The 11,514-nt window shown below is 43.3% G+C and overlaps 1 protein-coding gene across 3 annotated transcripts; it reads right to left on the minus strand.

The window, feature by feature from the left end:
* Positions 1-1,796: 1,796 nt before the first annotated feature.
* Positions 1,797-11,514, minus strand: LOC128754348 (ATP-sensitive inward rectifier potassium channel 12-like). 3 transcript variants are annotated; one of them, XM_053856900.1, is made up of 3 exons: positions 11,321-11,514; positions 5,472-5,644; positions 1,797-4,512 (listed from the first exon to the last, which is right to left on the minus strand). In XM_053856900.1, the coding sequence occupies exons 2-3, from the start codon at positions 5,561-5,563 to the stop codon at positions 2,898-2,900; spliced, it is 1,707 nt and encodes a 568-aa protein (XP_053712875.1). In that variant the 5' UTR covers positions 5,564-5,644; positions 11,321-11,514; the 3' UTR covers positions 1,797-2,897. The 3 variants fall into 3 exon arrangements, with proteins under 3 accessions (XP_053712875.1, XP_053712873.1, XP_053712874.1); XM_053856898.1 differs by having other exon boundaries at positions 10,186-11,514; XM_053856899.1 differs by having other exon boundaries at positions 5,472-9,970; positions 10,186-11,514.

Raw genomic sequence — 11,514 nt, forward strand, 5'->3', positions numbered from 1 at the left:
CAGGAAGGAAGTATCAGGAGGAAAGTGTAGAAGACAAGTATCAGAAAAAGAGAGGAAGACAGAGAGGAAAACAGGAAGGAAGTATCAGGAGGAAAGTGTAGAAGACAAGTATCAGAAAAAGAGAGGAAGACAGAGAGGAAGACAGGAAGGAAGTATCAGGAGGAAAGTGTAGAAGACAAGTATCAGATAAAGAGAGGAAGACAGAGAGGAAGACAGGAAGGAAGTATCAGGAGGAAAGTGTAGAAGACAAGTATCAGAACAAGAGGAAGACAGGGGCCAGAACCAGAGAGAAAGACCATTATCATGACCAGGGAGAGGAAGACAGCTGTTAGGAGAAGAGAAAGAACGACAGGGAACAAGACCAGAGGAAGACAGGCAGCAGGACAAGAGAGACAAAGACTTATCATGACCAGAGAGAGGAGGACAGCTATCAGAAGACAGAAGACAACTATCAAAACAAGGACGAGGCAGATACCAGGAGACAGGTGAAGGGAGAAGAAGACAAGCATCTCGAGAGATGTCAGAGGGAGAAAGACAGGCACTCAGAAGAAGAGAAGGAAAGATAGTATCCAAGTGATGTATCAGGATAAGAGGAAGACAAGCGTCAGGGCAAGAGTGAGGAGGACCCATACTGTGACCAGAGAGAGAAAGACAGGTATAATGGTGAGAGAGGAAGACAAGTATCTCCACCAGAGAGTGACAGGTAACCGGACAACGGAGGGGAAGACAAGCGCCAATTATCAGAAGAGGTAGACATGAGTCCGGTCGAGAGAGACAGACAGATGTCGGTGGTGGAGAGGAGCACAGGTATCATTGCAAGAGAGTAAGACAAGTATCTGGATAAGGGAGGGCTCAGCAACAGAGTGAGGAGCTTGCATAACTCAATCAGCTGTTCCTGGACTCAAACCATTTAAGGAATTTGAGTCTGAAACTTGAACAACTGCTTCATTTTGACTTCAGCCCATATGAGTTTGGACTTGTTGCTTTCTGTTGGGACTGACAGTGCAAAGAGATTGCCACTAAAATGCTTTGGTTTGGTTTGAAACTTGTTTCTCTGGATGTTCAGTATTCAATGTAATGTACACTTATGGAGCATACAAAAGTGTACATTTAATTTAAAATTAATAATCTGCCACCTAGACATGCTGTGAAGTCTGTCTTCCATGAGATTAAGGTGAGCTAGTCTGCAGCTACCAAAAATTACCACAAATCCTATAAAGTTGTTGGACAAATATGCAAAATAAATATCAAGTAGATCAAACAAGAGTAATAAAATGCCATAAATATTACTGTCATACATGTAATGAATATGGGTATAATACACTGTTCAACAAAAGGCTTCTCACTTTTTTCAAACCACTTCCATTTTGAAATGTAAAGAAGCACTAAGTCAACATGATTACACAGAATGGCCACTCGGGGGCGCCTGCTCTTTCACTATGCCACAAACTGTGTGCAACATGCTCGTTTGACCTTGTTCATGTGTGGCAACAGTCATTGAATATGTATTTTGAAAAAGAAAGTCAGGATGAAAGACAGTTTATCAAACATTGTTCATGGCAAGTGTGCTTCAAAAGGAAAACAAAGTATAGAGCTTTTGGTTGCTTTAAAGAAAATGCATACCCAAAATAAAGGAAACTGTTTAATTGCTACAGTGATACATTGAATATGTGCGGGAGTCTCACTGCAGGCGTCTGAATCACTAGCTGATTACAAATATTAAATCAGAATATATTTACAACTGAGAGAGAAGAGGAACAAGAAGCTAAGCTCTGGACATACTTCCTATTAAATACATCACATTTCTTTCATTTGTCACGTTTTATTGCTGCAGTAAGGTCGTTTTTCTCTGCATCTGCAATGACACGTCAGTGTGAGGTGAGGGGAGCGTGACAAGTTGCACGATTCAATGCAGAAATAGTAGATATAGAACCACATGAACTGCTGAACAAACCAGGAACAGGAGCTGGGAAACAAGACTTTACCACCGAGCACCAGCGAGGACCCATGTGACTGCAAATGGAAGTGCATATTGGTGCTCTGTAAAACTGAAAATGACATTTCTGGTTTTGAACCCATTTGAGTTTTGAGTTCTGAATAATCAAAATCAATGACAAGGACATAAATGTTTGGATGTCAAAATTTAATGTCTGATCAGAAATACATATTTTTTTATACATATGACAAAGGGGCTGATTCTTCCCCGAAGTTAGGTGAAGGTGAAGCGGTTTCATCTGGTAGTCGTCAGAAAGCAGGAGAGAACGACTGCAGGTAAAATGGAATAAATAGCAATCATAGAACATCAAGAGCTAACAAGTAGCCGTGCTAATAATAACAACCCAAAGTCAACTTCTCCTGGCACCGCCCACTCCACCCAAGCCTCATCCTCCCGTGTCATGCTCATCCTGGCTTCAGGTAGTACAGCAGTAGGGTCGCTATTCTTTGGCTATGTTACGTTAACATGACTGTAACTTGTTTGTGTACAAGATATCACGGCACCCAGTCCACATATCTTGAGATATGACAGGAAAATAAGGAGTACAGGTTCAAATTCAAAAGTAGGTATTGATGAGTCGCCATATTGCGACATGAATCATATGTCGAGCAGCTGGACAAGTCACCTGTCTGCTGTAAAGGACACCAACAGACACACCATCACATGTCTTGGAGTCTGGTAGGACAATTCTTTGTTGATTTTTTACCGCTCCAAAAATATTTCCTTTAAACGTCTGGGAAGTTTGGTGTCCAACATAAGATGTCAAAACAAACGCTTCTGCAAAATATATATATATATTTTTTTTTTACACTTGCAGTTCAGACGGTGGCCTTTGAGCACATCTTTGTTTGTTGGTTGGCTGCACACAAACCAAAGTGCCTCCATTAGCCATCGATTGTCTTCACACTCCTGACTCTCGGCTGATGTATAACGGAAGCGAGGGCTGGAGCGTGTCCGCACCGATCTGGTTCTCTGAGTGCAGAACGCACAACATCTCCCCCATTTGTTCTTCCTCTAATGTCTTCTTGAACCCCACGTGATTGTCGGTTCTGATCTTTGCCTCCTTCTCAGTTCTCCCCGCCTCCCTCTTTGGGTCGTCTTCGTCATCGCCGCAGCACAGAGCCACCTCATTTTCGTAGCAGAAAGCGCTGGGCGACTGACCACTCAGCGAGTGGCAGGACTTTCTTGGGCGATAAGGTGAGGGGGACTGGGAGCAACTAGATGAAGATGATGACTGACCCTCACAAACTGTCGTCTGACTCAGTTCTCGGGCACTGCAGTGAGGGGTGGAGGGCACTTCATAGGTCTTATGGAAGCGGGAGTAGTCCACATGGTAGCATTTGCCTTTCTCGAAAACCAGCGGCTCGAAACGATGACCCCATAAGATCTCTTTAGCCATGTAGGAACTACGGGCCTGAGTGGTCATCGCTGTGGCCTCCACCATCCCCTCCAGAATAACAACAATCTCAAAGTCCTCCTTCTGGAGATCAGCCCGGCTAAGGTTGTACAGCGGACTGTTCTTGTTGATCTCGTGAACCACCACCAGCGGCGACACAAGAAATAGCCGGTCCAGACCATCATCGTAACCCACATCAATGTCCGTCTGCTCCAGAGGAAGGTACTCGCCCTCGGAGGTCACATGTGGCTTGATGAGCTGAGCGCGTACGTGCGCCTCCACGATGTGACTTTTGCGCATGTTTCCCAAACGCCACATGAGGCAGAGCTTACCGTCGCGCAGCGCGATGACAGCGTTGTGTGAGAACAGCAATGTCTGAGCTCGCTTCTTTGGCCGCACCATCTTTGCCATGATAGTGCCGATCATGAAGGAGTCGATTATACAGCCCATGATGGACTGGACCACCACAGTCACCACAGCAATGGGGCACTCCTCAGTGACACAACGAAAGCCATACCCAATTGTGGTTTGGGTCTCAATCGAAAACAGGAAAGCACCGAGGAAGCCTTGCATGTGGAGGACGCAGGGCCGCCATTCATCCCCTGCTGCCTCCGCGGAGCTCTGTGGTTCACCTTTCTTCACAGGATCATGAGGGTCAAAGTCTCCATGAGCTAGAGCCACTCCCCAAAAGATGAACCCGAACATCAGCCAGGACAGAAGGAAGGTACTGGTGAAGATGAGCAGCAAGTATCGCCAACGTATGTCCACACAGGTGGTGAAAATATCTGCTAGGTATCTCTTCTGTTTGTCCTCCATATTGTTAAACACCACGTTACACTGGCCATTCTTCTTCACAAAGCGACTTCGGAGGTGACCGGTGTCCAGATCCAGGCCGAGTCGGCACAGGGGTGAAGATCGACAGCTGTTCTGGGTGATAGGTTCGTTGGGCAGCCTCAAAGATAATGCCCCCCGGCCTTCGTCGCTCTCTGAATACTCTCCTTCTTCATCACCACGGATGCAGGCGTCCATCAGAGTCTGCTGGTGCAGAGGACTGTGGCCATTGTTCAGGCCCAGGGCTGAGATCTTCAGGATATCTTCATCGGTCGAAACAATACTGTATCTGAAAGACATGGAAGAGTAAATGGAGTACCGTAGAACATTAAAACATTCCCCAAATATTATTATTATTATTACTAATAATAACAATAATAATATGAATTAATTCAGGTTTATTTATACAGCACTTCTTACAACACTGTTCACAAAGCGCTTTACAGGCAAAATAGTGAAGAATGTTTCCACTTGCTCCACCACGAGAAGATGGACAGCTAGGCCTCCAGTCACCGAGAACTATGGAAATATTGGGAGGATATTCCATAAATACAAGCCTACAAAAGTGAGTTTTTATCAGGGATTTAAATGTTGGTGGTGCACATTGTGCTTCAGATCTCCTCTGGCAAACCGTTGCACAGTTGAGGAGCCCTGACAGAAAAGATGTAAATCTAGATTCTGGACAACTAGCAGTGACCCACCTGAGTAGGGGTCAGCAGTTCCACAATGTAGTGGGGGGGTGGGGTGTGGAGGAAGGCAATTGTTGTAATCATTTTATTGCGTGGGTGGAAGTGATGAGAGACTAAGTTTTTTGTATAAAAATAAAAAAACAAAAAAATAAGGTGCACTTTTGTCATGCAGAGAAAAGGGCATCACTAGGGTCTACGTATGCACATCCCCACCTTAACCTGTCTGTCTGACACTGTGGGTCAGAGGAGCCCTTTGTCAGCTGCTCACCACTGCACTTGGAGGAGTGGGAGGAGCCTTCAGAGTGCCATGGCGGAGGATGGGAATCAATTCCGACAAGAACTCAAATCCCCCGTCACATGGCAATACATTTTTGGCAACTTGTTTTCATGAGAATTTATGAAGGATGCCCAAAGAAAACTGCAATTTGATGCAGGAAAAAAGGGGCTGGTGCTTAAGCACCACTAAGGGTCCATCTGTGCACATACCTGGTGAGGTGAAAAAATATTTGAATATAAAAGACGGCTAAAACACGGAGCCTGCAGTCGCCCAGTCTCTCACCTGTTGACTCTCACCGCTCCCATGGCAATGGTGATCATCAGGCTGTGTCTGCAGAGGCAGTAATGCAGGCTGGGACGTGCACTTCCAACCATTAAAGTTCTAATGATGGACTGGGAAGCAGTAGTTAAGACTGGACCTTTCCTGGATTGATCAGCATCTCAGGATGCAGGGACCTGCAAACAACAGAGTCAAAGAGTGTAGAAGTTACATATTGTCTCATTCTCTCAAAGAAATCTCATGCATTCCACAAGTAAGTATATTTGACTCCAATACAATAATAATATGGACTTAATACCTGGCAAGACCTGGCAAGAATGAAAAGGATTCTTCTGAAAGTCAAGTGCTCTCTAGTTAGCTGAAATAGTCCATTATCGATGTAGAATTTTTGATGCAGAAGGAAGGGGATTCAATGACTCAAGGGAAAGTGCTAAATATCTGTACGTCAAGGAGTCTCTCTTGTGTTGTGAGCCAGATTCAGTGGTGAACCACAGATTCTTGCTGCTAAACAAAACCCTGACATCACATTCTCTTCAGACTGTTCCCTGGCAAAATGCTGACAGAGTTCAATCTTTTGGCTTCTTGCATGTTGAGTTTGAAGGGTAAAGGATGGGAGTAAATTCACTCATCTAATTTGTTTATCATGATGTCACCAGGCAGCACTGCATAGTGAATTTCATGACTTTTACAGCGCTCATCTCTCTGGCAACAATAATGATGCCTCCACTGCGATTTGCCGGGTTCTTTCTCATTCCCAGTCAGCAGGGTTTTGTTTCGCCTCCACCTTGTCCTCGGACATGCTGCAGTGGAGCATCAGCTTCAGTAAGAGCTGCTCACCAGCACAGAAGCAGCGTCTATTTCTGTCACACTGCACGACTCAACATCTACAGAAGCTCTATGATCTCCATCTATGAATTGTTCAGCTGAAGAAGACCCGTCAACTTTAGGCTTCACCCTAATGTCCAGTGCTGGTCAGACAGCTTATGTGATGAAAGCTTATTGATAGATATTTGCGCCTAGCTGGCCTTTGGGAGCTTCAGGCCATGCAGAGGTGGAAAACCAGACTGGGATCAGAGGGGAACAGAGATCCAAAAAGAGATGAGTGAGTGGTAATCTACTGTTAGAGGAACAATTGATCTGCTAGCTGGCCTGGTGACAAGGTTGACGGCTGATTTTACCCGGCTTATTATGTCAGCAGCTGACATCCCAAGAACCAAAAAGCACATGGTTACGTAACCAATAAAAGTCCAATCGCATGCAATATTCAAGGGCATTGATAGGCTTTGTTTTTTTTTCCTTCTATTTTTGGCATCACAGATTAATTTACCTGACTTGTTTGGGTGACAGCATTCTTGTCCCAAGAACTGACACGGGCTCTGGACTTCTTATTCCCGCTCTGCGCAGGACAGATGTCACGATCTGGCCACTGATTGGCAGGATTGAGCGTGATTCTCCGTGGGATAATCCCAACAGAGAAGATGATTACGTCAGCTCAGTAACTCCCACATCTGGAGGAGAATGCCCTTCACATGACTCCACAACTGTTCTTGAAACAAACCAATACTATATATATATCAAGGATTCATCTCAAGGCCGTTTTCTATTCGGACTCCTTGGGGACTTTCTGAAAGCCTTTAGCATCGATGAATATATATTGCTGACTGCTCTGTGCTAAATACGCTGTCGCTTCCTCTACACAGCTCGCTGATCACATGACTAAAATGCTTTTCCTTCAAGGCATTACTGATTCATTTACAACTCAACAGCCAGTCGGAGGAAAGTTGAGAGATGATGCATATTTTGAGAGTGATTGAGTTGGTACCAAACGTGAACAGGGGTCTCAAGCCGAGGAATCCTTCCATTATCTCAAGGCTACATTCATGATAAACAATCCAGGAAAATGTCTTTTGTTTCTGAATGTAATCCAATATAAACAATTTCTGCACAGTGTTTAGTAAAACTAGCTGGAGCTCTTCCCTCCACCTCTATCCTCACAGCCTGGAACAGGGTTATGGAAAATAAGGGGGGCTGACTATACTGCATGTGTTCAGATTAAGCCATGCAAGTTCAAGTACGGTGAGGTGCGGTGAGGTGAATTGAGAGCACCCTCCTCCTCCTCCTCTTCAGCACCTTCAACACACTCACTACTCAGGCAAGAAAAGGTACATTTTAAGGCCAAGTATCAAAAAACATAACTGCCATGTAGTAAACAAAGGAAATCTTCGACAAGTCAAGGACCCAACAGATGAACCACATTGAGGTGAGGGAGCACTGTCATGACTGATTCTTGCTTCAGGTAAATAGCTAATCCATGAACATAGCATAAAAGGGCCATTTTAGTTTTTAATCATCAGTCGAAGCAAAACCCTGTGACGATCGGACAATAAGACAGAATGTATGGCATATTGACTCTTCATGTGAGCAGTTAAAACTAAGTAATCGTAATGCATTTTACCGACAGTCCCAGTACAGATGATAATTACTTCAGATATACAGTAATGTTATATGTTTTAATGTGTAATACTTTTTTTTCATCTATTAGAAGTCTCAATTCACATCTTATCTTCTCCCTCCTGTTCAGAAATGAAGGCTGAAACATGACAAATACAACAGCATGCAGAACTTTCATAAATCAATTCATGTTGTAAATAAATAAATAACAATTAAAGAGAGCTGAATTACAGTGGGAGTGGGCCTTTCTTCCAACATGGATGGTATGCTGCTCTCTACCTCCCCTCACAGGAGATTCATGCTATTAGATAAAGCTATTAGATAGTGTTGGATGAATATTTATCTCCTAAATAAAGTCAATAAATAAATGAAGCTGTTTCTAGCAGAAAAAAGAGAACATTCGATTGGAAGTAAGATAAAGTATATACATTTTATACAGCACAGAAAAAGGAATTCTGTTTCCTAATAATCACTCATAAGAACAACAACAACCATTTGCAATTGTTTTCACTGTGATGTGAAGATTCTCTCATTCTTGCGACACATCTGAACTAAAAGCCTGAGCACTGGGATTACAAGATCAGCCCAGAAAATTTATCCCAATACTGTGCTGGACACAGCACTGACATGAGCGAGGAGAACTGACGAAATAGCTCTTGCAAGTACGTCAGAGAAGAATAACTGGCATATATTACAGATTAATCCTGAAGGACCGAATGGAGGAAGCCCTCAACAAATACCAGATTACAATATCCCTTAATCTCTGAAGCCAAACAACGATATGAAAGGTGGACGCCTGCTGCTTCGTGACCTGGTTTAAGCTCTTCTCTGACATATGAAGATCGGTTGAGGAGGGATAATGAAAAGAGCTGGGTGGGGCTCAGAACTAAAGAAAATAAAACAAAGTATTGATCAGAGAGCATAAAATATATATAGCAAGGACTTTGACAGATTTATCTCCTGGCGCAGTGTGTGAAGAAAAATCCAGATTAACATCAAGAGATTATGATGTCAGGATGTTACCTCCACATGTAATGCAATTTGCACAAACTCAAACAATTCCCCGACAGACCAAGCATACAGGAACGCCTGCTGACACTATCTCAATAAAAATAATAAAATCTCTAGGTGTATTCCAAGACAACAGAGCAACGTGACACAAGAATCAGTTCAGATTTCACATATTCGCATTGTAAACGTAGTGCGTTGGATAGCTACAGTATTTCATTGTGATAACCAAAAACACAATACAGACATTTTTGCTATATTCTTCTATTTACTACTATTTAAATCTATTAATTAAAGTAGATCCAAAAACTAGCACCCAATATTTGTAACCTCAAAACACAGGGGTTTAACTCACACAATGGACCAAAACACAGTTGTGCGGTAAACAAAATGTGTATTTATCAGTCTGTGAGCAGCACAACAAATAAGAGTCTAAAACCGGATAAAACACCAACATCTTTTTCAATTTTTGTAATCCCAATAAGCAAGAACCCATTGCTCACTGAACCTTTGTCATCATCATCGTCAACAACTTCATCATCATGACATTGATATTTGTGCCACTTTAAGTCATTATTGCATTTGATTTTGAGTCAACTCTATGTGTGTACAGCACATGTGAACTGCATATGACATGGCAGGCAGGATGTGGCTTAGACCTTTCTGACACTTTGCCGGACACATAACGTGTGTATATTACCATGGTTTGATATGTTGTTGTTTCAACATACAGTCATTTTTTTCATTTGAAATTATACATTTTCTGAAGTGTTTCACAAAACCAAATGAAACACAACCTAAAACTGGAATTTAAACACGACCTAGATTTATGTTTTTGCTCAAGCATATGAGTAAAGTTATGATGTTATTCCGAATCATTACAAACCACATTCCATCAGTGTCATAACTGCCAGAGTAGAAGCCCCCAACTAAGTGGCATGCAAAAGTTATGACACTGCAGTTTGGAAACAGGCAACAGCAGTGACGTTGTTTGGTTTCATCGAGGCCACTGGAACTGTCCGGTGCTGAAAATCAATGACAGCCTGCAGGAAAAATCGACAGCAAAACCACAGGGCTGAAAACCTTCCAAAAAGACCCCCGTAACACAAAAACTCATAATAGTCACATTCTACATTTAAAATTCAACTCAACAAATCATTTTTTACTTGAATGCTTCTTGTGACGAATACAAACTGAAATTGACTTTGCATAATTCCCAGAATATTTATCAGGAAAACAGTAAGGAAACAAAACTTACCTCAGATTTGGAGCAAATAGAATCTTTTCTCTGAGGACATCCTTGTGAAATAGGTACAGGTTCAAAGTTTTTCTTCTTTGTTGGTCGAAAATGACTGCTAATCTGCATTTAATCTGCCAGATTGTTCTTGGACAAACTTGACCATGTTTCCAGTCTGAGCGTTGTCTTGTTGCTTCATCCTGCTGAGTGTCTTCCCTCTGCCTCGTCTGTGCATCTGTTGTGATCGCTGTTAGAGTTGCTGAGTGTGTGTGTGTGTGTGTGTGTGTGTGCGCTCTGGTGGGAGTGAGTGAGAGAACGAGCGAAAAGCATCAAGAGGAGGAGATTTCTGACTATGTGCCTGGTTATTGTGTTGAAAAAAAAAGTAAGCCGTCAAACACAAGAGCTGGACTTGAATAAAAAACTTAATAATGCAACGCAGAGAAGTAAGCGACTGCAGGAGTGATGGGCTTGTTCTAATCCAATCATCCTTTGATTACATAACTCCTGATTCATATAGATTTTTACTCTATATTACCAGCGATGGACAAGAAAAAATATTTTGATGCTAAACAAAAGCATGTATAGATGCTGTTGTTGCTGTTGATAGGATGATCACAGCAGTACGAGGTAGGTTAGCTGAGGATTATACAAGTTTGACAGGTCACATATTATCATGGCTTTGTGTGGCTGGTTGTGCAGCTTTGGGGGATTGGTACCTATCACAAGTGCCGGGGTCCTGAGGGTCTGACTGGTGTGGTGATCCCAACAGAGCAGCTCCTCCGCTAAAATTTGCTGGGACCTTTATTGCCAGTCCAGTGTCAGATCACTCAGTCCGTCACAGGCTGTTTCAACTGCAACAAAACGTTGGGACCAGAGCTGCACCAATGGCAGGAGGGGTGATGGTCTCACACATCCTATTCAATTAACATCAACATGGATGGTTGAACCTCGGTGTCCAGCGGCAGCAGGGGGGCATTCAGTCCCGTTTCCTGTGCTAACCTGGGGTCCCAGACAAGTGAACTAGATGGCCGGTGCCAGATTGTGATCTGGATCGATGTAATTAGTCAGACAGTGAGGATTAACTGGATCTGTCCATCCACACCGTCGCCAGGGTAAAAAGACTCTTTGGGTCTGGTGACATCAAGAACTCTCTGACCTGCCCTTGGTCGTACAGCCTGAAGATGACGCTGGTGGAGGAGGTGGATCATCATGGGATCTTCTGTGGAGTTCAAGGACCTGATGGTGAAAGCTGGATCGGTGCAGCTTCTCCAGACAAGGGGGACACCGGGTCCTTGACAGAACAGCAGAGAGATGTCATCCTTGGAGCAGCAGTTTTCAGATGCAGTTTAT

This window comes from Synchiropus splendidus, chromosome 2 (genome assembly GCF_027744825.2).
Source record: "Synchiropus splendidus isolate RoL2022-P1 chromosome 2, RoL_Sspl_1.0, whole genome shotgun sequence".
Lineage (NCBI taxonomy): Eukaryota > Metazoa > Chordata > Actinopteri > Syngnathiformes > Callionymidae > Synchiropus > Synchiropus splendidus.

What these genes read in the sequence shown, in the direction of transcription:
- LOC128754348 (XM_053856900.1), bottom strand. Translation starts at nt 5,563, where the DNA reads ATGGTTGGAAGTGCACGTCCCAGCCTGCATTACTGCCTCTGCAGACAC. An exon ending in GGAGCGGTGAGAGTCAACAG is followed by an intron (nt 4,513 to 5,471) that starts GTGAGAGACTGG and finishes CATGTCTTTCAG; the next exon opens with ATACAGTATTGTTTCGACCG.